Genomic DNA, 26,957 nt, shown 5'->3' with positions numbered 1-26,957 from the left:
AGCAGTGGGGCTCTGGGATAAGAAAGTGGAATCTGGTAAACACCACCAGAACCAGGGGACATCCACTAAAATAAAATATTTCTTTACCAGCATGTAATTAGTCTGTGGAATTCCTCGCCACAGGATGTGGTGAAGGCATCTGACCTAGTTGCCTTTAAAAGGGGACTGGACAAATTTCTGGAGGAAAAGTCCATCATGGGTTACAAGCCTTGATGGGTATTGTGGAACCTCCTGATTTCAGAAGTAGGCTACCTCAGAACGCCAGATGCAACGGAGGGCACTAGGATGCAGGTCTCTTGTTGTCTGTATGCTTCTGAGGCATCTGGTGGGCCACTGTAAGATACAGGAAGCTGGACTAGATGGCCTATTCAGCGGGGCTCTTCTTAAGTTCTTAAACTCAATGGGCAGGTGACTGGCACTCTAAGGTGATGTCATTTCTGCATGCCGTGATCAAGCCAGGTAAGAATGATGACAGAGAGTGGGACAAGGTGTGAAAGGTTAGCTTTGTGTCATTGCACATGAACAGTATTCACAGCAGAGTCAGACAGGTTGTTGCGGAGAGACCGGATTTTATTAGAATAGCTGTGACATGTCATATAAATATAAATATAAATATATATATATGTACATCCTATACATAGACTTGGGGGCATGTCAAGAGCAGGAGGTTATTGCTTTGAGCTTTTGCCAATGACTACTGTATTCAGTAACAAACAAACAAAATTTTGGGGAGGGGGTGGGGAGAGAAAGGTGGGAAGGGGAAAAGAAATAAGAGGATGCTGGGAAGCAGTGGAGGAGAACTCACAACCACAAACGCGGCCTACAATGAAAAAGGTTCCCGCGCAAATGAGCGGAGGCATTACAGCCTCTCCAAAAAGGCACAGTCACTAGAGAGCATCTCTTTGTCTCTTGCTACACATGAGTCTTGCATTCATTTCTCAAGGCCCAGGAGAGATGCCAAAAGTCAGAATAAAGAAGACTAATTTGTAACCGAAAAGCTTCGAAAGTGCAAAGCAGGAAGGGGGGGGAATAAACATGGGGAAACAGGGATATGTACAAGGGAAACGCAAATGGAGACAAACATAATAAAGTAACACTATGAGAAGAACCTGGCACGGGGTGCGAGGCTGTGAAAAGGAGGTGCATGCAGCAGCAGCAGCAGCAGCAACTAGGCAGCAAGCTGAGGAGGTGGCAGCAAATGCAGGACAGCATTGAGAAAAGACCATTAAAAAAACCCAAATCAGGGGAAAAACCAAGTCTACTTAAGGAACTATGGCTGGTTTAGAGCTACCTTCTCATTTGCCCCCTCTTTTGTCCTACTGGACTTGCAGATCTCACCAGAGAATGTGAAAGAGTGAATCTGCTATTGTCAGTCTTTGTGTGAGGAGTTGTCATGAATCCTCGTCTCCAAGAATTAGAGCTCACCAACCCATGCAACAGGATCACATCCACCAAGTGTATCCTGGATTGCAACACATCAGATGGCCAGTGAATACCTGTGGGCTTGAACGCTCCCACCTCAGTGAAGAAACCCACACTCCCTGCATACAGAAGTTAATGCGTCGACAGGAGAGTAAACACAGAACCCTCCACCTTGATATGCTAGGTGTCTGTGTCCAGGGAATTCTGTTCACTGGGGGGGGGGTCCCCCCAAATGTGTGATGCTCCCATTTGCTGCCTGAATGGGACAGTCCATGTAACATGTGATCCTGCTGCATGTGTAGATCGGCTGTCAAACAATTACCCAACAATGGGAGCCAGGCTACAAGGGGATAATTACAGGTGAGTTGCTATACCCTATCAAATGCTATCAGCAACTGACATGCAAATGCACCCTTAAGGTCTGCATCTGCAGCTACAGTATATGCACTTGTGTCATCTCAGGCAAGAGGAACTAACCCTAACCGTTTGACCTAAATGATGTGCTGGGGACTTGGACTGCAATCCACAGTCCTGGGAGTAAGTCCCATTGACTATAATGGGACTGACTGTTGAGTAAGGCATAGGATTGGGCTCTAACTCCCCATATTGACCTGACTCCTGGCAGCTGCCTACTATACTGCTAATATCCCTGACTGTAGTACAGGTGGGTATTTGGGTTGTACGTGTGCGCAGATATTAACCTGCATATCCTGCGTACATCAGACTTGGGTAGATTCCAAACACACACACAATATTTATGAACATTCCCTGCCTGCCACTGAGACTATGCAGCACCCTACCATGGTGAATGACTGTACTAGGTTTCCGCTGCATTAGAACTGGGGGAGGGGCAATGCCTTGAGAATAAATAGACTAATTTTTTTGTATGTGCTGCATGCCTCCAGCTTCCAGGTCAAAAAGAGAGTATTGTAGCCTCCTTGGTTTTAAAAAAAAAAGAAGCCGTAAAATGATAATGTTAACACAAAACTAAAAAGACGTTTCTAGTCAACAAGGTGGCCAAGAACGGTTAACAGATCTGGAAGAGGCTGGCCAGGTTTGCATTTATTCTGAGAAATAGGGGCACAGGGTTCTATTACCTTCTTGTTTTGCATTTGTGGCTTCTGATTACCCTTCCTCCCCCATCACTCGACTTCAGTCTCTGCGTCCTTGCTACTCCCACTTTCCAAAAGATCCTAAACTGGTTTGATTGCTATGACTATTGACTAGGAAAGCTCAACTACAATCAAGTAGCCGGTGATTCAGATGCCACAGTTTTCTCTTTCTCACAACACTGACATCACAATCCTATGCATGTCTACTCAAAAGTAAGTCCCACTGTGTTCAGCGGGGCTTACTCCAGGAAAGCGTACATAGGATTGCAGCCCTAATGTGTCTGCTCTTCTAAGATTGCTGTATTTTGGAAGCAGAATTATCTCATGTATGCAAATTTATATAATTTGCCTAATTTATTCTGGATTGGGGGGAACAGAATACAATCATGATCAAGGGTAACTTGATTCCTCCCCAACCTAAAGATATACCTTATGACCTTCCATTCTACTTTTTAATCTTTGCTATGTGAGGAACGGCATATCTCATATTACTCAAATCTTGATTTTCCAAAAATGTCAGTAATATATTTGGAATATTCTGAAGGTGACTTACTAAGGAATAAACGACCTTGGCTTTTAGCTGTTTACACAAAGGGAACAGCTACATTTAGAATAGATATTGACTGTGTTGGTGGTGGAGGTGGGGGGAGAACCCTGCCTTTGAATTTGTATTATTTTGTTCCCTGAATCTGTATTATTTTGTTCCCTGGTGACATCGTGTCATGCAGTAGAAGATTTTATTGAAAGTTCTTCTCTGTTTTATTCTAATTTAAGTGTATGCTAGCCTGGTTGCTTTAATAGTTATTTAAATAAAACCACAAAACAAACCACACAATGCTATATAATATATAAATGTCTGCAATAAAATCTTTTGGGTTTTGCTGAAGTAAAGTCCTGTAGCTAAAATGATAAATACTGTACACACATCAATTCATTTGCATCCCAACTGTTAGCTTTCTGCTCACATACTCATAAGTTAGATGAGCAGAAGCCCCACTCTGTGTCAGCTGCAAGGCTGTGCCATTTCAAAGTGCCAGCAGGGACACACAGGCTGTGTGAATGCTCCCGAAAGATAAAATACTCCCTAGATATACAAGCCTAGCAACTCAAGGAAAATAGTAGCGTACAATCATCTTCCCAGTATGTTATGGGTGTAGGGAGTATTTTGGGTGAACTCAAACATTCAGTCTCCCACCTCCAGTCTGAAATGGTACAACTCAGCCACAGACATGGATCCTTCCCCTCCTCTTTCCTCCTCATCAGCATCAAGGGACCATCTAAGCCAGGGGTGTCAAACTTTGTTTCATACAGAGGGCTGAAGTTAGCATTCATTGTGCTTGCTGAGGGCCAGAAGTGACATCATTAAGCAGAAAGTGACATCATTGATGGCCAAAAATAAGCACTTTGTGCTCACAAAGAAACTCATGAGCTGCAGATGACAGAAAAGTTTTCTCACACATTATGCACAACGTGTGTGCAGAGGGAACACTCTGTACTCTACAAGAGTCGGACTCACTTTCAAAATGAAACCATGTGATCACACAAAAACATGTACAGGCACTTGTGTGCACGCACAAGATAACATGACTAGGCTTACTGTGGAATTAAAGGACAAATGTTCATCCTCTTTTAGTGAATTTAGGAAATGGATTCTGATCTACGTGACTGGGAGTATGAAACCACAGGGTGGTAAGTCACTCAAGGTTATTCCAATCTAGAATAAAAGGTGGGATCTTATCTATGTGCCTTATAACTCCTCCGCCGCTATGCTGTGTAGGATGGTACTGCTATGAATGGACTCCTCGAGTGTGTGCTGTATAGAAGTGTGAGGACATTTTTATCATCTCAGGTTATTATCCTGCATTATATAGACTCCAGTCTACCTGAGCAAGGAAGTATTGCAGGGTATTGCAGTCACATTCTCTTCCTGAAATCATGGTGTTTTCTCCACTAAATAGTGAACTCTACCCAGAGCCCACTCCTATCCAAGTTTCTAGTGCTGATGCAGCCACAGTGCAGTCTTGAGGTAAGGGAACAAGTGTGGAACAAGAGGAGGCCTCTATGGCTGCTCCCCCACTGCAGAATGCAACTAACACCCCATTGGCACAGCTGTACCAGTGCTGGAAACTTGGATAGGACTGGGCCCCCAGCCAAAGTATCAGCTATTCACATGATCACTTGACATCAGAATAAGTTTTGCGACAGAGCTTACGTGGTCCTTGATAAGGAAAGATGGAGAGGATGACTCCATGTAACTGTGGCTGTGCTGTATCATTTAAGACTAAAGGTGGGAGACTGGGGACCCAATCCTATCCAATTCTCCAGTGCAGATGCAGTCACAATGCAGGCCCAAGGTAAGGGAACAAATGGCCCCCACCACAGAATGCAGTGCACACCCAACTGGCACGGCTGCATCAGTGCTGGAAAGTTGGATAGGACTGGGCCCTGAATGGTTGTGGACAGAGCTCCCTGATCTGGCCAGAAATAGCTGATTCTTTCTCAAATACACCTCAAGAGAACCAATTTTGTGAACAGCGCCTCAAAGTATGCAATTCACAAAACACATGCAAAAATTTGAAGGGAGTCATAGATTTTATTACTGAGCTCTCTATCTAACCACCTCTGCTTGGTTATGGTATCATGTGTGTGTTCGTTTATATATCTGTGGGTTTTTTGTGTTTGTGAGCGAGTGAGAGAGAGAGAGAGAGACTTATTTTCTTCCTTACAATGCAAGCTAGCTAACTGCATTGGGGAGGGTTCCAGGAAAAGGATACCTCATACTTGCCACATTGTGGGAGCAATCCATTCACCTCAGCAAACACTTTGTGGAAGGAAAATACCCAGCCTGGATCCCACTGAAGAGGGGAAGCGGAGGGGGCCTGGCGGTAGTCTGGGGATGTGAGGTCACTCAAACACAAAGGGGTCATGAGTGCTGAAAAAGAAGTGCCCATCAACATGGGTATCCATGGTCTCCTTGTCACTCTCAGGAGGAAAGCGCTCGTGGCAGATTGGGCACTCCTTCCAAAGCGTTGGTGAGGGCAGATCCAAGGGGGATGCGCCCATCCCACAAGACCCTGGTTCCGACATCTGCCGTCCTGTCAGGCCACTGCATGGGAAGGGGGGAAAGAAAAAGAACAGCATGAAAGAAGCTTCTCAAATCCCATGCCCTGAACTTGGAATTGAGGCACAATTCATGGCTTTGTGTGGCTGTGATAGTCACTTCAGCATGGGCTTCCTTTAGTTAAACCAAAACCGAGCCCAGATAGGTCACCAAGATAGATGCCCAGATTATTTAAATCTTTGAAATATAATAAATAAATGACAAGGCACAAGACTTCTGGAGATGCAACACCAAAGAGGTCAATGGGCCCATAGAATAAAGGCACAGGACAGAACATATGCTGATGAAATTGTGTGTGAATAGAAGGGGAAGCATTTCATTCTTTTATGCCACGTGCAAAATGTTCAAGGCCATTTACTGTTTCAAATGCAGCAGATTTTAAACAAACCAAAGGAAGGACTTCTTCACAAAACATGTCAATTAACAGTCATAGCTAGTAGCAAGAGAGGCATAAAAAGGAAAATGCTTTTATTGAAGACAGGCCTGGTGGATAATAGTCTTGGTAGCCAGGCTAGAGGCAGTAGTCCTAGAACTACCAGGTGTTGCTGTCAAACACGGCAGAGAAAGGCCATAGGGAAGACACAGGGCAGAGGAAAAACAGCATGCTCAGTGAAGCAGGTGGGCTTAGGAAGAGAGGCTTAAAAGAAGGATGGATCCAGTTGAATGAAGGAAAGGGGAAGGGGAGGCATCTAGAAGCCGGGTCATCCCATGAGACTGACTGGTGGGAGATGGAGGACAGAAAAAAAAAGAAGACGTGGCACTTCACACAGTGCACAATTAGTTTGTGGAATTCATAGCCACAAGATGTGGTGATGGCCACTTGCTCGAATGGCTTTAAAAGAGGATTGTTCACATTCAGGGAGGCTGAATGACTTAGGGCGCAATCCTAACCAACTTTCCAGCACCGGAATTGCTGTACCAGTGGGGCATGTGCTGCATCCTGCAGTTGGGGGGGGGGCAGTCACAGAGGCCTCCTCAAGGTAAGGTAATGTTTGTTCCCTTACCTTGGAGTTGCATTGCCCTTACCTCCATGCTGGAAAATTGGTTAGGATTGTGCCCTTACAGAGAGACTGACCAGAGAGAAGATGTGCTTTTTTCCGACTTGGAACTGAAGAGATGATGAATCAAATTCTAATTTGAAATAGCCAGGCAAACCTTTGGCTACAGACCTCCACAGTCAAAGCTGTGAGTACGTGGTGCTAAAAGAAAAGCTCAGTTTGAAATTCTGCACCAAAAGAAAGTTGCAATGTGGGGATCAGGCTGTAGCTCAGTAGTAGAGAACATGCCCTGCATGCAGAAAGTCCCAGGTTCCATCCCTGGCATCTCTACTAGATAAGGCTGGGAAAGATCTCCGAGTCTGAAACTTAGGACAGCCATGGCCTGTCAGTACAGTAGACAATTATGGACAAGACAGACCATGAGGCTGACTCTGCTGTCATAATGACTAGAAACTAGCCACCCCCCCCCCCGGTTATATATGAGTTTGTCAGGACGGCAAATTCTGTTACTGCATGCTGTACTGCTGAACTGGTTTGGAGCCTGTATGGTCCTTCAAGCGGGTGAAACTGTAGTCAAAATGGAATCTGTAACATCCCAGCTCCCCTCACCTGGCCACCTCATAGAAACCACTGCCCAACTCTGGGAGGAGCAGGTTTGTCTCTTCACCGCCACTCTGTGCAGCTGCCATCAGCACGGCCTTCTCGTCCTCCGCCTCCTAAAGTACAGAAAGAGAGAATGTGTGTCAGGCACGAACTACTCGGTTCCAGCACCATGGCCCATATTCTGCCTTATTATGACGATGCCATCCACATACATGGTGCTTTCCAAAGAAAGAGAGTACAGGTCTCTGCCCTAAGAAATTTAAAATGAAATATTAACACAAGGGAGACAACAGAAGAAGGGATGGAAAATGAAGGCAGGAGTAAACAGAAGAAGACTACAGCAATACCTTGAACTGCATGGGGCACATATTTCTCAAAAGTTGAACCCTACATGCAGCAGTACTATCGGAGACGTTGTCAATCCAGTAGACAGAAAATGGGTGCTGATTGGTCCAGAATGTACTGTTCCCATTGTCAGAATGGCTGTTAATCACACTGGGACAAAAAACTGTAATGAATCCGTGCTAAAGGAAGCAGCGTTATGTATGTATGTAAGGTATGAATGTATGTGACTTAGGGCACAACCAACTTTCCAGTACTGACATAGCTGGCACTGATATAGCTGGCACTGTGCCAATGTGGCACTGATATAGCTATAGTGCCAATGTGGCATGCACTGTGTCCTGCAGCGGGGAGGTAGTCAATGGATTTGGGAGACTTTGATCATCCAGTGAGATGTTTCTTATTTTCTGTCAGCCCCATGGGGTTTATGGTTTTCATTAGTACCAGATAGTACAGGTCTGTCAGTGGCTATTTACAACAGTAGTTGAATTGGAACCTCTGGATTCTGCAGCATGCAGAATGACTTGGACAACCTGGATGGAGCCATTGTTGGAAGCAGGGTACTGGAGGAGATGCATCCAGAATCTCATTTCGCAAGGCAATCTTTTGGCAGTAAGCCTTGGCCAGACCTGTAATCTACCCTTCCTGTGCTAGAATGGTCTGCGTTCTTGACTCCAGCAGCCACTGCGAACTCACCGAATCAGAACTGGACTCCTCTGAGGGTTGTTTGATCTGACTGGCAATGGGTGCAGGCTGGCTGATCACCACAGTGTGAGCAGGTCCACGGGCACAGGGTGGTGTGGTGGTAGCTGCCCGGTTGTCACAGAGACTGTAGGAGCCAAGCTGGGCAGGCAGGCGCATGTCCTCAGGGCACTCATCCTCAGAATCAGACAGTGGTGAGTCCAGGGAGCCTGTGGAGCATGCATGTGAGAGGAGGGAAGAACAAGAAGCATGGTCAGATGAGTGAGCAGTGCCAGGGGGTCTGGGTGGAGGAATCAAAACAATCTTTCCAGAGATCAGTGGGGCAAATGCTCTCAACTCCAGAATCAAATGGCACCACTCACAGAATTTGCTTTAGGCTTTGCCCTCTGCAGACACAATGGCTTCCCTGGGCTTCCTAATGCCTTATAAGGCCTTAAAAACATTGGCTGGCAACCTTCAGTCTCGAAAGACTATGGTATAAGCTTACAGCACCTGATATTCCCAGGTGGTCTCCCATCCAAGTACTAACCAGGCCTGACCTTGCTTAGCTTCCAAGATCAGACAAGATCAGGCATGTAAAAACATTACTTCCATTTTTTTTAAATAAACGGAAGTGACTTTTTTTGACTCTAAGAGTCAGCCTGAGCCGGGCAGAGGCTCTGGACTCAGACGTAAGGGCTCCACCCAGACCCTCCCTGCTCCCTGTGTATCCTATTTAATTAAAAGGAGAGCAGAGAACTGGGAGCTACTTATTGAATCCAATGTTACACAATCTTAAATCTGTGAAAATGATCCCCACATTATTCTCCGTGACACAGATGCTGGGAGGGGGTTGGCAAGTAGAACCGGGCAATGATATAAAGGAGGCGACTGGGAGGAACTGACCAGGAGCATCCAGTGCTGTCTCCTCTTCATCCTCCAGGACAGATTCGCTCCATTTCTCATCTGCTACCTTCTCCAAACGCTCTTCAAGACGCCGTACATACACCAGCAGCTCCTGAGGGCAGGGTGCAGGTTAAAGATCAGCATCAGCCCCAGAGAGGAAGTGGGCAGCACATGCCACTCCAGATTCCACACAGTATCTGATGCAGCTGCCTACAGCCTCTCCTACTTCCTGTCAAACCTCCCCTCCCCACCACTACTTACACCTCCCTGTCCCTGCAAAAAAAGCCTTCTCAGGTCAGGTTCTGTCCATGGTTGCCATAGTCTCCCCTCCTTCCCAAACTCAGGCTCGCTGGCTGGTGTTCTGTTTGGACCCCGGATACCAGCACTTGCCTGTTTTTCGGCCTGCAGTTGTTCCTTCTCCTTCTGGGCAACCTGCAGTGCAGCTCTTAGCTCACGCAATTCCCGGCGACTCTCAGAGACCTGCACCTGGTGGGGCAAGATGAGAGGTTGCACACTCTGGAACAGGAGGCCGAGGTGACGGTGGTGGAACTAGGGAGTCTGTGGCGGAGTCTGATATTCCTGTCCCACATACTGAGTCAGGAAATTGAAACCAGCCTTTGGCAGTTTCAGGCATTACTAAAGAGGGTTGCCAGATCTCATGGTTTGCCCTGAAGCTGCAGGGTTGGAGCCTCTTTCTGTAGTAGAAGGACTAAAATCTCAAGGGGAAGGGCCAGGATCAAGGACAGGAAGGCTATTTTGTGCTTGGTCTGAGAGCTCTTGTTATTTGTGTGTGTCCCCCAGTCCCTCAGGCTCATCCTCTGGCATGATATGCAGAGATATACTAGTCTTTGAAGAAAAGTCTGTTTTGTTACCATGACTACCAGCCCCTGAAGATCCCACCTTCTAGGATTTTGTCTTTCCCTCTCATGCCTATCCCCAGCTATGGCCATTACTGCAACCTATGGAAGTGAAACCCATACACGGATCAGGCTTTAGGTGAAGCAATTTTTTTTTTTTTTTGCTTCAAGGTGCTGCTTGCTCTTCTCTCTATACTGCACTAGGTTTCAGCCCTGCCCTACCAGGCACCATTCTTTAAACACACCAGGCTCTGTTCTCTGCACATCAGGCCCTGAGCTTCAAAAGGCCTGGCAACCCTAACCCTAAACTCTTGAGTTGGGGCAGTAACCTTCTGCTCAGCATCCTCAGACTTCTGCTGTTGCACAGCTAGAATCCTCTGTGGCACCAGTCATCTTTTATAGGCTAAACCAAATCCTCACTCACAGGCTAAGCTATGAGGATAAAACGTCAGAAAAAAAGGAACGTTATCAAGCTGGAACCTACTAGAACAATTGTTTTCCAAACTTTTTTGAGAGCACAACCCTAAACGTAGTTTTGCTCTCAATCCGGCAACCTGTGGAGTTGGTCCATTTTAATAATAATGAAAATGTTCTAGAACAGTGTTTCTCAAGGTTTGTCCTCCGCTGAACCACTTCACATGGTCTACCTATTTGAAGTGTCACTGGAAGTAACTGGCGATGACGTCATTGCCAGTTACTTTTCAGTTGGGAGGCCAGATGCAATGCAACAAATACTCATAAGAGGCTCAGGGTGGTTGCGAGGGCTTTTTCAAGCACGGAAAAGCATGCCTTGGAGCTCTGCGTGCTGAGCCAAGGCTCCTACCACCGTTTGTTGCGTCACATTCCTGGTCTCGCAGTCGGACGGCAGGTGCCCAAGGGTCCTGCACGTACCACTAGACACCACTTCAAGTACCACTGGTTGAGGAAAACACTGTTCTAGAGCACATGGTGATGACATCATTGTTGTATTCCAGAGCTCCGAGAGGGAAGCAGGGCTCAATTCCAGCTCTGTGCCTGCATGAACTTAGAGGAAATGCTGCTTCCCACAACCCTCAGGAACATCCATGTGACCCTTGCTTGAGTTGAGAGCCCTGAGTTGGAACCACTGTACTAGAGGGTTCACCTGGCTCAGCATTCTGGACTCCACCACAATGGTGGTCAGTCAGATGCCCCCTGCAAAGCACAGAAGCAGGGTATGGAGGCAATGGCCACTCCTGTTATTTGGACATTGTGGATCTCCTCCGTTAACTGAGTCAATTCTTTTCAAAACATTCTCTGCTGGTGACCATCACAACAGCAGGATATAGTTAGATAAGGCTCTTTTGCAACGCACCCTACCGCAGGAAAAGAAGCTAAATCCCTGAACGGTAGTGTGGCGATATGGATAATAAGGGTGCCAGCAACCTTCTATGGGTTGGAATAGGTACAGTGCCCTGCTGCTCAGGGCAATGGGATCCCTTCCTGCAAGATCCTAAGTTTACCAGACTGGAGTCGCGCTCTTGGGCCAACTCCACACGCAACAACTGGCGCTGTGCCCGCTCTTCCTGCAGGCTCTTCTCTAGGCGCAGCACCTCAGCACTCAGTTTCAGAATCTTGTCCTTCTCTACCTGTCAAACACCACAGAGAATATTACACAAAATATTACCCCTAAGTGTTTTGGTGAGGGGGGGGGGGAGAAGATGGACATTAATGCTTTAACACAAGAGAATGCTGGATTGTCCAGAGCCATTTTCTTTTTCCTTGTCATAAAAAAAATCCAACGCACATAGACAAGAAGAGTTGACATCAATCTGCTCTTTTCTCAAATGAGAAAGCAGCTCTTTCTGCATGCAAAATTGATTAAAATTTTTCTCCTACCTTAATGTAATCCCTACAGACAGAATCAACAGTTGCTGCAGTGCATGCAGTGTTCCCTTTGCTTCTCTATTCCCCCCCAGTGCACATATGTGAGTGCACATATGTGACAATACAGTGCACATATGTGAGTGGCTGTGTAATGAGGGGTGGAAACTCTCCTGCAGCAAGTGAGGCAGAGAGGTCAATAGCTGCAGAAAGGCATTGGGTGGGGCGGGGCAGGAAAAAGTCTCACACACCTCCATGTTCTGCAACAGTGTGGCCTTCTCCTTCCACCACTGGCCTTTGCCCTCTTTCCATTTGAGGGTCATGTCAGCAAGCTTGATGTTGACTTCAGCTGCCTCAAGGCGGCTCTTGTGTAGATCGGAGATGGTACAGTCACGGATGCAGGCAACGCTGGCCAACTCTTCCCCCAGCAGGGCTACTTTTTGCTGGCTAGCAGCCAGGCTGTCTTGTGTGCACCGTAGTTGCTCACACAAGGCCTCCATCTGGGCCTGGGAAGAGAGAGGAATGAGGGTGTTAATAGCCATAAGAAAGGCAATGGGGGGGGGGGAAGAGGTGGGAACCCTTTGCCTTCTAGACATAATTGTGGATAAGTGAGGTATTCATTCTGATCCTGCAAGGTGAAGCTTGGGGCATCTGCTGTCAAGTACTTACTGTGCGGCGATTGGCAGCGGCCAGCTTCTGCTGCAGCTTGTTAATGTCCTCCTGCAGGATCAGAGTTTGTGAGAGCTTCTCACCATGAAGGGTCTTGGCTTCCATCAGATCAGAGGCAAGGCTGCGGCTTTCCTCCTCAGAGGCCTGCAGCTTTACCTGATGAGGAGAGGACAGGAGGTGGTCACTGCATTCCAGCTGCTTGATTACATCCACTTACTGGGAAGTTCTGCTCTCACCTGTCCCCTCTTCCCAGGTGACCCACTCAGCCCATCCTCACCTGGTACTGCTCCTTCTCCGCATTCTCCTCTTTGAGCTGATTGTGAATCTGCTCCTGTTCCCGAAGCAGAGACTTGACAGTATCTTTCACCCTAGGGCCAAGGTGAGAATAAAGCTTGAGAAGCTGTGACACCCAGAATCCAGACACCCACTTCCTTTCCAGCTCAGAGTGAGTTCCAGCACCGTTAGAGTTTCACAGAGGGTGAGGAGGCATTACTGAAATTGGCTCAAAGAGCCTTTTCAATCACTAAAATGGAAGAGCCCTTGCTTCAGCCATTGTACTCCATCCCCAGTAAAACAGCACGCCTGGAAGCTCCCTAGGCCTCAAGATGATGTCTTAGTAGAGTTTCATTGGACCCAAACACTGTTCCCTTTAAGTGGTGCAGTCATGCAGCTTAAAGCCTTGAGAAGCTAAACTCTGCACAGCTTTGCATTTCTGGAAGTCTCCGGTGATGACATCATCACTGTGCATCTGGAAGTACTGCTGGGCTGCTGTACAGCAGCTGAAGGGGCCCACACAGTGGTGTGGACTCCTTAGAGCAGCAGTTCCCAAACATACCATGGTCACAGTGCCCTTCTTTCACACTGCCCCCCCTTCCCATATCTCCAGAGTTCCACCATCTTGGATTGTGTGAGATCTCATGAGATCCAAAATAGTGATGCTCAGGAGAGCCAGGAAGAAGAGGTTGCTGGCAGTGGGGCACACAGTTTGGGAACCACTGCCTTAGCGGGAATATTGGTCCCAAAGGCAAAAAATATCAAACATGAAATCCATCTCCTGTCACCAGACTAACTTCTGTGGGTGGAACTTTCCCAACAAAATACAATTCATTGAGGAGGCTTTCCACAAGCATAAGAAGAGGAACGCAAAGCGCTGAACTTGGTTAAGTGAATACGTTCTCATATCCACTTTCTGGACAAGAGGTGGAACTAGGCGGAAAAAGTACTACATGGCTCTTTCTGCAGTTTCCCGCTTCAGTGTATGTCTCTTGGCCCTCCCTTCCATTTCTGGACAGTCCAGGGCTGGTTTCTTAAATTGTGTGTGCTTGTATGGGCTTGCCTAAACCATGTTCATGTGCTCCTTAACTAACACTGAAAGTAGACTTAAGAGTGTGTGCAGAGGGACAGCTAGGACAAACCACCTCTCCCTGTGATTAAGAAAACTGGCCCCGATATTGCGCTTGAGGAGAGGGGTCAGGATGTGCACATACCATGAGCGTGCATGTCATAAGAACATAAGAACAGCCCCACTGGATCAGGCCATAGGCCCATCTAGTCCGGCTTCCTGTATCTCACAGCGGCCCACCAAATGCCCCAGGGAGCACACCAGATAACAAGAGACCTGTCATGAAACACATGGGGCTGGTCAGGCAATATAAGTATCATCAGGACCGGCCCATGTTGTTCTGCAATCAGCTGGAAGAGTAACTGTAGCTCTTGTTCCACGTGGCACTTAAAATTGCATCAGGGTAAATTTGTTAGTTTTTAAGGTGCCCCATGAGCCTGTTGTTTTGCCTTTCTCCAATGATTGTTGTCAGTGAATGGTCAGAGTCCATGTGAGTGGTAAAAGAGCTCCACGTCTAAATGCTAGCTAAGTATATAGCATATCTATATAGCCATGGGGCCTCTTTGGGCCACACCTGCATGAGGCTCTTCCAGCCATGATCCTCACCTGTCTAGTTCTGTCTCCCTCTGCACCATCTTCTCACCCATGGCCTGGATATCGCCCTCCAGTTCCCGGATTCGGTTCAGCCGCTCAGCATCTTGAAGGCTCAGCGTCTCTCTCTGCTTGGACATTTCTGCATAAGAATTTGACAGTTCCTGGTGTGGGAAGGCAGAAAGGAGTGAATAATGTTCAGGGCACCTGGAGGACACTTCAACTTCCATTGCACAATATCGCTTACAACATACGTATGTGACTGAAAAATCAGGGGGAGGAAAGAGAGACAAGTAGCCCGGATTACATCCAAGCACAAGGAAAAGGCTACATAAACCTCTCCTACTTCTCCTCAACACATAGCACTTTGATTGCTTGAGGTCTTTTTGCTATCTAACTGTCCAGGGGAAGAGATGAGACTTGTAAGTATGGAGATCGCTGAAGCAAACATGACCACTGCCAATGAAAAAAATGACCAGAGACCAGACTGAACTGCAGCATTTGATCACCTACAAGGATATATGGCCAGCTTAGTCCTCCCTGATGGCAGGAGAAGAGGTTTGGGCACAATTCCCCTCTAGCTTGGGAAGGACGGGATCTGGATTAACAGTTCTTAGGTCTCTGCTGTCTTCCTTGCCTTGTACTGTGCAGCTAGCTTGCTGTGCTCATCACGCAGGGAGCCAAGGGCGGCTTCCAGTTCGGCCACACGACTTCTCAATTCTTCAACCTCATTCTTCAGGCGGCACGACTCCCGCATCAGGGCTCCTTGCTCCTGCCGGCTCTCCTCCAACTGAGTCTGCACAGGGAAAGATACCAGAGACCATGGATACAGGCTAGGGAATGTTTTCAACAGACGTGCTTAGGAATGCGTTGAAGTCCATGTCCCTGGGTTGTTACCAAAGGGTTGGGATTGATTCAGAAGAACCAACACAAGGCACAGCCCATCCTGGATGGCATTGCTTCAAACTGTAGCTGGAGGGATCACAAATTTGAATGTTCCCCCATGTTAAAAAGAAGAAATCTCTCTCTACATGGGAAGCTGGTATGTCAAGAAGAAAAGGTTGAGCCTTGTTTCCTCCCAGACATAGTAACTCTCCGTGTCTGGGAATGTTGCTTCCATGGGACAGCTTCCAAATAGTTTTCCCTACCTACAGTTTTAAGTGGTCCAGTGCAGGAAGGATTCTACCATATTTTTGTCAAGGCAGATCATACCTGGAAAAAGGTCAGGCACTAACATCGTGGGTACCCTGTTGCAAGCTGTGACCATTTATTTCTTGCTTCCCCCCCCAAAAAAGTGAATCTTACCCCTCCCTCAAGGAGTTTAGGGCAGCATAAATGGAAGTTTTCCAGATTTTATCCTTACTGCAACCCTGTGACATAGGCTAGACTGAGAGAAAATGATTGGACCAGAGAGCTTCGTGACTGAGTGTGGACATAATCCTACGTCTTCCCGACCTGAGTCAAATACTGTACCCACAACATCACAATCACTCTCAGTAGGAGTCATCATGGCACAAAGCGTGAAAACTGAAGGAGGGGACAAAGGGGGGGGCGACTGTAGCTAAAGTTTTGCAAGTGGAATAAAGTGAGATAAGTGAGAGTGCTTGTCAGCTGCTACAGAGGGGAGGAATGGTCAGATCCTTGACCACTCCTCTTCCCTCTGCCAGAAAATCTCTCCCCACTTAAACCTCGAATGAACTCCCAGGTGGAACAGCCAGAAAATACTGGTGGTAGAGCCTCAAGCAGGATTAGTGGTTTAAGAAGGGACTCCAGAACCCCAGGCTGCTGCATGGAGTACATTACCTCTAGAAGAGTGGCCTTGGGGACCACCACTAGCATGTCGGTGCCCCCACCATCATCACTGGCTTCCTCCAGAGTGACAAGCTCATCCATGGGCCGTGGATCACTGAACTGGAAAGAGGAGCTCTGACCACGCACATCCCCACGGCGATCCACATAGCGGAACTGGTATTGTTGGGGGCCCGGCTTAGGCAGGTAGCTGGCTATAAACAGAACCAAGGTATTTTTTGCTTCAGTGATTTATGTACATAAAGCCATGAATTATGGCTCAATAAAACCAAAATGCTTTATGACTCAGCATAAAAGAAAAAAGTTAAGACACTGAAATGGTTTTTCTTAAAACCTAGTATTTCCTCAGAGACCAGAATGACCATGGACATTCTTTGATATTATAGCTCAGCTAGTGGCTGTGAGGGGAAATGTTTGCAATCTAAAAACCCAGATTTTGGCAAATCGTGTGTATAGCACAAGCTATGTATACGTACATGCATGTGCAGATTTTAACAGGCCAGGCCAGGCCAGGTATATTTAAACCAACCAGCAAAATCTAGCAGTCATTATCTGCCTCCTTCCTTCTGCCTTGTTCTCGTTTTTCTAAATCATCTTTCCATCTTTATTTAAATGTGACTCAAGAGTATCCCACTGCTAGCCCTCTGGTAAGCATGTCGTGGACCTTTGATCTAACACACCCACCTTGGAACTGGACACTACAGTGAAGAAGAGCTCCTGCAGAAATTCCTCCATCTGGCACTGTGCACCATACAAAGGTATAATAGTCACGGACAGAAGATGCTTCCTCCTGGAAGAGGGAATTGGAAAAGAGCATCAGAATAGCTCACATCTCTATGCCTCACCTGCCATAGCTTCACCTTTTCTTCCCCTCTCCAAGCATAGCAGGGGAGAGCAGATGAGATCTATAGCAAGGGCCAGAGCCCTGTTTTGTTCTTAGTTGCAAGAAGACCACCCAGAGTCTTCCAAGCTCCACATTTAGAGCTGGTCCACACATACAGCAACATGAACTTATAGAATCCTGAGGTGATAGTGTGGATGTCACCCTTTTAGGCTGCAAATGGTATGGTGTGGTGTGGTGTGTGCGTGTGCGTGTGAAATCTCCCTACAGCCAAAAACTAGCACTTTAGGGAGAAAGGTTATAGCCCAGTCCAATCTCTCCCTGTGCTAATTTTCTACTTGCAGGGAGGTTTTATGCAGGGATATTTCTATTTGAGTGCTACATTAAGAGCTATATTTCACTCTTACTTCAGTCACAGGACTAAAGAACAATTATTGGCCATCCTTAGGACAAATGAAGCATCTCCCAAATGCTGGGGGTCTCAAAAATCTGCAGTTTTGCAGAACTTGCCTTGGGGTGTAAAACATTTCCCCCACCCTGTTGAAAGGAAAGAAACAAACGCTGGCTTGGATCCCAGAGCCTACCATTTGATTCTCAGAGACTGTTGCAGAGAGAGGGAAACCTCTAGCTCATCCCTGACTGAACAGTCCTCCACTTGTTTGTGGATGCAGGAGCTTTTGTGCATCCACAGAATGTTTTCTCTTCTGCATTATAAAGAACCCATATGCCCATAAACAGTCTGGATGAATTCTAGGACCTGGTTTGCATATGCAACAGAATGAGGTGGTAGCTTACAATATTCCACCCATCTCATACCAAGCTGGGGACATAGGAACATCATTTTGAATGCTCTCTCTCAATTATACACTTCCTGCAAGTGAAAAACTAGCATATCAGGGAGATAGCTGGCTGTGCTAGAACCTCCCTGCGGTGCTAGGTTTCTGCTGTGGGGAGATGGGTTATTTGTCATGCAGAAGAGCTTTAAGAAGATGACCTACAGAACTGCAAGTGATAAAAGAAGACATTTTGTACAGCATGCAGACTGGTCACCCAGATTCAAATGCCAGTTCTGCAACCTTCCTAGAAAGAGTTCCCTGACTCCCCAGTTGCAATACCTTGAAGATTCCAATCCAATCTCTGGCTGATGGCTTCATGCCAGCTGGCAGGTTGTAGTAACACTCCACTTTGGTGTGGGGCACATAGCTTGAGGCCACATTCAAGAAAGTCACGCCAGTGGGGGACTGCACCTCTTCCATCTTGGCAACCTGGGCTGGGTAGGAAATAAAGGTGGTCAGTTGGGCAAGGAAAGGTTGTGCTGATGTTAGGAAACTGCAGCTCCACAGGCATGGAGTTTGCTAGCAGACAGGCCAGCTCAGCTGCTATGAGAAGCTGGAAGTCTCTTGATGGACAAACAGCATCAGGACAGTGGATGAGATGTAAGGAATGCTACTTGTTCTAAGCACTACTGTGTGCCAGGGAGGGGCCACAGCTCAGTGACAGAGCATGCTTTTTGCATGCAGAAAATCCTGGGCTCAATCCCTGGCAGCTCCAGTTAAGAAAATCTCAGGTCACAAGGCATCTACCCAAGACTTTGGAGAGCCACTGGCAGTCAATACTGGGCTAGAGGGACCAATGGTCTGGCTAGAGGCAGCTGGGGGGACCAGGCAGAGAGTTGTGCCATAGCCTTGGTTGCATGTACTCTGAGGTACAAGCTGCACTGAGAATAACTGAAGGGCTGCATGATAAATTCAAATCATTCTGTGTACTTCTGCAAACTGTATCCCTTTCTGCTAGGCACAAGAGAGCATTATGGATGATGCTTAAGCCCCAGTACTGACTATTGGAAATCCTGCTCTCCCCACCTACCCAACACCCATGATTTCACAAGGCATTGCCCACCACCTTAGAAGCCTCTCTTGTCCTCATGCCTAACTGAAGCAAACCCCAAATATGTGTAAAGACACTATGCCATCGGCCCACACCTTACACAAGGGCTATGTTCTGAAGTCAGAACATAAGCCAAAATTGAGGATAGTCAAAACTTTCTTAATCCATTTCTGCCCAGCCCACAGGTATACATGTTTGATCCCTATTGAGTATACAATTGAGTATACAATTGAGTATACAATTGTATACTCAATTGTATACTCAATTGAGTATACTCAATTGAGTATACAATTGAGTATTGTATACTCAATTGAGTATACAATTGAGTATACAATTGAGTAGGCAGAAATGGCATAAATCCAACAAATACATACTGTCTCTTTAAGAACTAAGAGCACAGTATGAGAGACACATGGAAACTGAGACAACTGAGGGAACTGAAGCTTTATTCTCCCATTTGGGGCATATACAGAGTAAGTTGAATGGCGGGTGGAATTACCTGCACTTTTAAATCCAACCATTTAAAATGTTGTGGTTTTTTTTGTCTTGGGGGGGGGGGGGGCTGAGTGCATATACTTGAATTAATGTGTGTCTATCCTTTGTAAGATGCAGGCTGACTATATAGACTATATAGATTAGATAGAGCCTGCTTACAAAGTTAAATAAACTACAGAATGTCTGTCTGCCCTGTTATTATTTGTACCACCTTTCGTGTGCAGAGTGCTTTAGCATTACTCACAGCAGCACTGTGTGTGGATGGGAGGCTGAAAAAGGATTTTTGAAAAAGGCTTTTCCAGTAAGCAACATGGCCAAACAGGTAGGAATTTGAACCCCAGTTTCCTCTACTGATTCACACTGGGTTGTTACAATTCAATACCAAGCTTGCAGGTGTAGAAAGGCCTGACCAGTCATGAAATTGGATGTCAGGTTTTTCCAGCACTCCAATAACTGGTACTCTATGATCAGTGACAGATGTGGTTGAAATGTTTTGCTGGAACATTCCAGAAAGGTTTTCCGGTCTTATAAGATCCCTGCCCATTTTTACCCCCTGGGCTCTGGTCTTGATGACCAATACTGCAAGCTATGAGATCAAATGGCAGGGGAAACAAACAACTAGAACTGCCCATTTGAGTTGTGTGTACAGCCTCAGCTTACATGAAACAATAAGAACTTTTCTAACATTCAAATATAGACATTTTATTTATGGATGTACTGTATACTCTGCTTTTCAATCACAATGATTCCCAAGGCAGATTACAATAACAACTGAAAATACTGTAAGGCAGGATCCCCTTTAGCTGATGCCTCCACTTGCTTCTCTTGGGCAACTGGTAAGTAGAGTAGAGCTATTTTCAGGTAGGGAGGAGGAAGAGAGCTCTCTGCAACTGCTCCAGTCTCCAGTCAGTGGTGGGCACAGGCTGGCCTTACCCTTGCCATGGTGTTCATACTGGGAGGCAGGACTGTGACATTCCAGGGACCCTTTGGCTAATGGCAGAGGCCAGAAGACACCTCCACTCACTTCTCCAATCCTTGAGCAACTCAGGGCACAATCCTAACCTGTTCTACTCAGAAGTAAGTCATATTTTGTTCAATAGGGCTTACTCTCAGGAAAGTGTGATTAGGATTGCAGCCTCAGTGGTTTTCAAACTATGTTTTGGGGGAACCTCAGGGTTCTTCAGAAGCTGATCAGCAATTTTTCAATGGGAAGACTAATTATGGCAGATAACCCTTCCTTAAAAAACCATTTACCCACCACAATGTGCTGCCACAGAGGCACTGGCCAAGGACTCATGCCAATCAGAGCATGGCCAGACTCACCCAAAACTCTCACTACTGTTGGCAGGAATAACACCTAATGCAGTGGTACTCAAACTTTTCCTGCCAGTGGCTCCCTTGACCCCCATGGCTGTTGGCCATGACTCCCCATCATGTTCCTGAGGGCTGGAAGTGACATCATTAAACAGGAAGTGGCCAGAAATATTAACTGTATTAAATATATTAAATATAATATTATATTTATTATAATATTAATTAATTAATTGGGGCTGCCTTTGAAGACGGTCCGGAAATTACAACTAGTACAGAACGCGGCTGCTCGTGTGGTTGCCGGGGCACGTCGGTTTGACTCTGTTGAGCCGTTGCTCTGGCGGCTACACTGGTTGCCGGTTCTGTTCCGGGCCCAATTCAAGGTGCTAGTTTTAACTTTTAAAGCCCTTTACGGCTCGGGTCCGGGGTATTTGAGGGACCGCCTCCTTCCCTACAATCTGGCCCGTGCTCTTAGATCTTCTGGGGGGGCCCTTTTGACTGTGCCGCCACTAAGAGATGTGAGAGGGGTGGCGGCCAGGAAGAGGGCCTTCTCGGTGGTGGCCCCCGAACTGTGGAATACCCTCCCCTTAGAACTGAGAACTGCTCCTTCGTTGCTAACGTTTCGGCGTGGACTGAAGACCTTTTTATTTCAAAAAGCTTTTAATTGTTGACAGGCTGGCTGGCGTTCTTGCTTTTTATTTGAAAATCCACGGGGTTTGTTTTGTTTTTAGCTTTTTAATCATTGTAAATTGTTTTTAACTGTCTTTCATGCTGTATTTTTAAATTGTCTGTTAGCCACCTTGTGTGCCTGTTGGGCAAAAAGGCGGGGTACAAATTAATAAAATAAAATAAAATAAAATAATAATAATAATAATAATTACCCCTGGGGGCTGGGGATAAGAATAGGCCCTCAGTTTGGCTGTACTTGTCGTAAGAGGCGACTAAACAGCCACCGGGTAGATGGGGCCCGTCAGCCTGGGAAGGCAGCTCATCTGAGAGAAGGAAAACTCTGATCCCAAACCTCCACTGCCTTGTGGCTACATCCAGTTATGGAAAAGGCTTCAGGAGTCAACCTCGAGGCTAAATCCGGAGCCAGAGTCCCTGAGGCAGTTCATGGCTGAACACAGTCATGTTCTGGCAACTCCTGCGACGCTGCTGGAACCAACCATATTGCCCTCTGCCTTTCCATTGGACCATTTCAGCGACGTGGAGAGCGGGGATTTGCTGCATGGGTAACAACCTATCCTCCATACCTACTTTACCCAGGCTTCGCGCTCGGGAGAGGACACTCTGTTCCAGAACCACCATTCAGAGCGTGACACCATAGTCTTTCGAGACTGAAGGATGCCAACAACAACAATAATTATATTAATCATATCATTAATTAAATGCAGATCTTAAAATATATTATTACTACACAGCAATATACATGCTTTATAAATGATCAGCTGCTGATCACTGTTGGAGACAGGATGCTGGAGTAGGTAGATTTTGTCTGGTCCAGGAAGACTCATTTTTTTTTAACATTGTAAGCATACCAGTAGAATTGTTTTATCAAATGAACTTTGTGAACAACCAGCCTGACCAACATTACACACACACACCCCTGTGGACCCCAATCCAACTAGTCATTTCTCCCATTCTCCTTGGATATTAATTTAATGAAATTGAATTTTTCCAGCAGCTGGTGGGAAAACAAAAATAGATCATGAAAATATATCAAAGCTGATAAGGGTTTGGTTAGGAAGCTGATTTGTCTCCTGTACTAGGAGATGCACAGCTCAAGCCTATGCATGTCTACTCAGAAGTAAGTCCCATTAGAGTCAATGGGGCTTACTTCCAGGAAAGTGTGAATAGGATTGGGCTGGCAATCACTTCATCAATGGCCGATAAGTATTCCCTTCAAATAGCAAGATTCATCACTTTAAAAATACAACTTTTCCTCTTCAGTCAAACAACAAGATTAATAAATCACTTTCAAAACAGTACCCTTTTTCTGCTCCTGGCCAAGTAAAGTGTGTGCTTGTCTCTCTCCCCCCCCCCCCCTTTGCCAACTGCATGGAAGCAACTTTAAGAGTCCTGATGACTGGTAAAATAGGAAGCGTTTTATTTGGGGAGGGGGAGGAAAGCGGGAAGGTTTGGAGATTGAAAGGGGGAGTGGAAGAGGGAGGGGGTTAAAAAAAGAGATATTTCACTTTGATGAGAAGCAATCCCAGGCTGGGAAGTAGGAACCAACCAGACAAGGAACAGTGAGGGTTAAGGACTGCAAGCGGAGCATGCTCAGAAGAGGGCAGGGCAGCAGCAGCCACTCTCGCAGCTGAGCAACTCCTGTTTCTTCTGCAGAAAAGGCGAAAAAGACAGGCAGAAGACGGGTTCGGGCTCGTTTTCTGCCCAGGGTCGTGACTGTATCGCTGCGAGAGGACATCCCGCGCCTCCCCTTTGAGTTCCTGGTGCTGCCCTAAAGAGCCTCACAGTTTGAATAACATTGACGTAATGCACCAGAGAAAGAGCTCACTTTCTGGGGCTGACACTGACACTAAGCTTGGTTAGAAGCTAAGGAAATAACTTGAAAGTTTCTTTTCCTGTGTGGGTTCTTGATAGAAAGCATCCTGAAGTGCTGATCTGAGATCACAGCATGGTAGGCCAGAGTTGAGCAGCTGAACTAAAACCCAGGTTTATAGCACCATAACATTAAAGGGGAGAGATGGTGAAGATTCTTTGAAGTCACTGAGGTTTGGCACTGGAATGGATGCCAGCACTCTAGCTCCTGGCTTTTACAGGAGGAGCACAGGAAGTGGATCAACAATTAACAACTTTGGTCTTGGGATTCCAAAATAAAGCAATTTGCTTCCCAATAATATCAGTGTGTCTGACACTTCTGCTCCTCCACCTTAATCCAGGAAGATCACTCAGGCTAACAACAAATGGGCCTAACATTACTATTGTGCAATCCTAGGCATGCAGAAGTAAGCCCCATTGGATTCAGTGAGATTTACCCCCAGATAAACATGTATTGGATTGCAACAGTATAGCTGCATAGTTTTCATAATGTGGTTAGCAGAAACATCCAGTAAGGCCAGGCTGGAGCTATGTAAGTTGCTCACTACAGTAACCTGTAGAGCTCCAGCAATCCCTACCTAATCCACAAACATCCCAGCTGTGGTCTCCTATGAAATTCACTTGTGGAATTCACAACCACAATAATATAATCAATAGCATCTGTATAGCATTTTTGAGTATTCAAAGCATTTCACAAGTATTCACGATGTGGCTCTTTCAACAGCCCTGTAAAGCAAGTGAGCATTATCCCCATTCTGCAGATGAGGTTGGTTCACCTAAGACCACCAAGTGACTTTATGGGACAGAAAAGTTTCTGAGAAAGTTCACATCCATAGCTCAGTCTCTTAGCCATTATGTGATACTGGCTCACAAGATATGGTGCTAGCCACTCTCTGAAAATGGCTTTAAGAAAGAATTAAGACGCATTCTTGGAAGGCAGATCTTCAAGAGCCATGAAAGTAAAAAGGAATCTCCATGCATAGAGGCAGTTCTCATCTCTGAGATGCTGGGGTCAGAGGATGGTCACCATCTTTATACCCTGCTTGGGAGCTTCCACAAGCATCTGGCTGGTTATTGTAAAAAGAATGCTGACTGGTATAGACCTTGTTCTTATGAGGGTAGATTAAGGATCATGAACCTGACAGACAAGCTATTGTTGGGCAAATAGCAGGTTTATTGGCAGCTTGGCACCACATGTCTCCTGCCTCAAGCATCCAGCGCCAACTTTACAGTAAGTTCTCCTGCAACACTTACAGCCTATTATGAAACTGTGAACAGAGAGTCGATCCTGTACTAGATAGTTTCTAATCTACCGACAAGTCAAGGCAACAGGCTTATCCCAAAATGCACCGTGACCCAGGCAGAGTCCCAGCCAAACCACATGGTAAATGAAACCTTGGCGGCTCTCAGCACTGCAGGCCAAATTCCTGTCTCCAGGAGCATCTGGAGGGCCTGGGCAGTGCTTCTCCAAGAGGAATGCCAATCAGAAGTTGAGAAAGAGCCCAGACATGCCTGTGCTGGAAAAAAACAAAACAAACCAGCAATCAGATCTGTTCCTCTATGAGGCAGAGGCGTGGGAAGCATTAAAGAAAAGTCAGGGTATCTTGTTGGCTTGGTGTGAGAATTACGCAAGGAGCCCATCATTCCAGTTTATGAGGGGGGTGGTGAAATGGCACGCAGTTTTGAAGAGCAAGGCAGATCTTAATCCAGAACTTGTTTTGGGGAAAGCTCTTTGTTTATCTGTAAAAGCATCTTCCTATTTGTGTCAGGGTTTGAATTCAGCGACGCACCACCAAAACAAAGGAAACTTGTTTCAAGAAACCAAAGGTGTTGAACGGCATCTCACATAAACTTGACACCTCTCACCGGAGACCTCACTTCTTATTTGCAAGTTATAATTTTGGTATTGCCGGAGTCACAAATTACATCCAGGATAACAGAGCGGACGCAGCAGGCTGAGATTGTCCTAGGCCTACACAGCAGGAAGAGGAGAGGGCTTGTGGTGCCTCAAAAGTGACCGGCTACTTATTTAAGTGTGTGTGGGTTTAAAAGGATCGCACAACTCTTGGGAAGTGCCAAAATTCCTTTAATCACCTGCCTGCTCTTCCCAATCTCATCTTTATCCTGCTGCAAGCTCAGAGCTGAAGGCCTGCTGAAGCCTTTTGTAAGCACAGATTCCCCCCCTTCTTTTGAAAGCAAGGAAAGAGTTGAAATCAATGCAAACTTCCAGCCCAAGTTGTCAGTGGGGGCAGAGACAATGCTGGAGTGGAGGAAAAATAGCCCCTTCCTCCTTTATTCACAGCTTTGGGCTGGAAATGTGGGGGAGGAAATGCCTTAGAAGAGAGAGGAAAAGGGACCTCCTCCCCCCCATGCTCCCTAAATCCTCTCCTCTTCTCCTTTTTCCAGGAGCAGGAAAGAAAGGAGTACCCCTCCCCCTCCCCTCCTTGATACAGAAAATGCCTCTTACCCAGGGAGCCACCAGCTGTTCCACTAACCTTTCAGCAACAACAATAACAGCCTTCAAGCCAGCTGGGGGAGGCGGAGGCAGGCGACGCTCCAAGCACTGCTGGGAATTGTAGTTCTCTTCCCCTGCCAGTAAAGTGGCTGCTGGTCTGCGGAGAGACTTCACCTCCCAAAGAGCCACAGGAGGCCAAGGAGGTGGCCGGGGATTGTGGGCTTTGTAGTTTTCAAGGGCAGACAGCTCAAGGAGGAAATGGTGCCTGAGAGACTCCAAGTTCCAGAGAGGGAGGGAGGGAGGGAGGGAGATGGAATTTGCTTACTGACAGTAAATAATTCAGAGGGGGCTCAAGTGTCTATGGTGCAGAGACTCATGTCCTGAAGCAACTTTAGGTTGCAAGGGCCTTTTTAAACATTTTTATTCTTTTTATTTGAATAGGGCACTTTTAGGATATTGTAATTTAAGCCACGTATACGCAGCCCCTACAGAAATGCCACCCAACCGGTATAAAAATGCACAGAAATGTCACCCAACCAGTATAAAAATGCACAGAAAAACGCAAAGAAAAAAAGCACAACCATGGAATAAGACCAGAAACAAATGTCAAGAATGCAGCCAAGGAATGCACACTAGAGCTATGGTGTGGCATACAAAAAAAACATAGTTACACACGCACATAGAGAACTCGTACAACACCAAGAGATAGAATGGATTGACTTAAGCCATTTCTTCCTGACACTGCATATACACAACAGGGACCAAATGTGTGTACTTGTGGGCCGGACAGAAATGGGTGTTAATCCAAAAACAATCACAAAGATGCAACAGAAATCAAGAAACACACATACGCACAAAGGCACACAAGGATGCATACAGAAGAGAAACGGATAATGTCAGGGACATTTATGATGCATCGTTACAAAAGGCCAAAGTGCCCTCCTGCAAGTGTAGACGCTATGAAAGGGCATTCAGTTTGCAAAGCAAAATTCTCTTGTGTAAAGCAAAAAGACTGTGAAGTCCACTCCAAGGCTATCAGATATTGATACAAAGGTCAAATGTTCCTGGCTCCTCCTATTTTCCTCCCCACTTCCATCTTCATTTCTTTTTTCCC

At 46.3% G+C, this 26,957-nt stretch overlaps 1 protein-coding gene across 3 annotated transcripts; it reads right to left on the bottom strand.

Moving 5' to 3' along the window:
• Nucleotides 1-549: 549 nt before the first annotated feature.
• On the bottom strand, nucleotides 550-25,973 carry CALCOCO1 (calcium binding and coiled-coil domain 1). Of its 3 annotated transcripts, none has more exons than XM_066614177.1 (15): nucleotides 25,884-25,973; nucleotides 18,252-18,406; nucleotides 16,980-17,085; nucleotides 16,290-16,489; nucleotides 15,124-15,282; nucleotides 14,502-14,650; nucleotides 12,831-12,921; nucleotides 12,554-12,709; nucleotides 12,136-12,390; nucleotides 11,524-11,649; nucleotides 9,576-9,671; nucleotides 9,186-9,297; nucleotides 8,295-8,509; nucleotides 7,263-7,369; nucleotides 550-5,640 (listed from the first exon to the last, which is right to left on the bottom strand). In XM_066614177.1, the coding sequence occupies exons 2-15, from the start codon at nucleotides 18,390-18,392 to the stop codon at nucleotides 5,439-5,441; spliced, it is 2,115 nt and encodes a 704-aa protein (XP_066470274.1). In that variant the 5' UTR covers nucleotides 18,393-18,406; nucleotides 25,884-25,973; the 3' UTR covers nucleotides 550-5,438. The 3 variants fall into 3 exon arrangements, with proteins under 3 accessions (XP_066470274.1, XP_066470273.1, XP_066470275.1); XM_066614176.1 differs by having other exon boundaries at nucleotides 25,856-25,937; XM_066614178.1 differs by lacking the exon at nucleotides 25,884-25,973 and adding an exon at nucleotides 24,784-24,872.
• Nucleotides 25,974-26,957: the final 984 nt, after the last annotated feature.

Source organism: Tiliqua scincoides, chromosome 2 (assembly GCF_035046505.1).
Source record: "Tiliqua scincoides isolate rTilSci1 chromosome 2, rTilSci1.hap2, whole genome shotgun sequence".
NCBI lineage: Eukaryota > Metazoa > Chordata > Lepidosauria > Squamata > Scincidae > Tiliqua > Tiliqua scincoides.
Note: the sequence above shows the minus strand (reverse complement) of the source record. Positions and strands in the feature narration are given on the sequence as shown.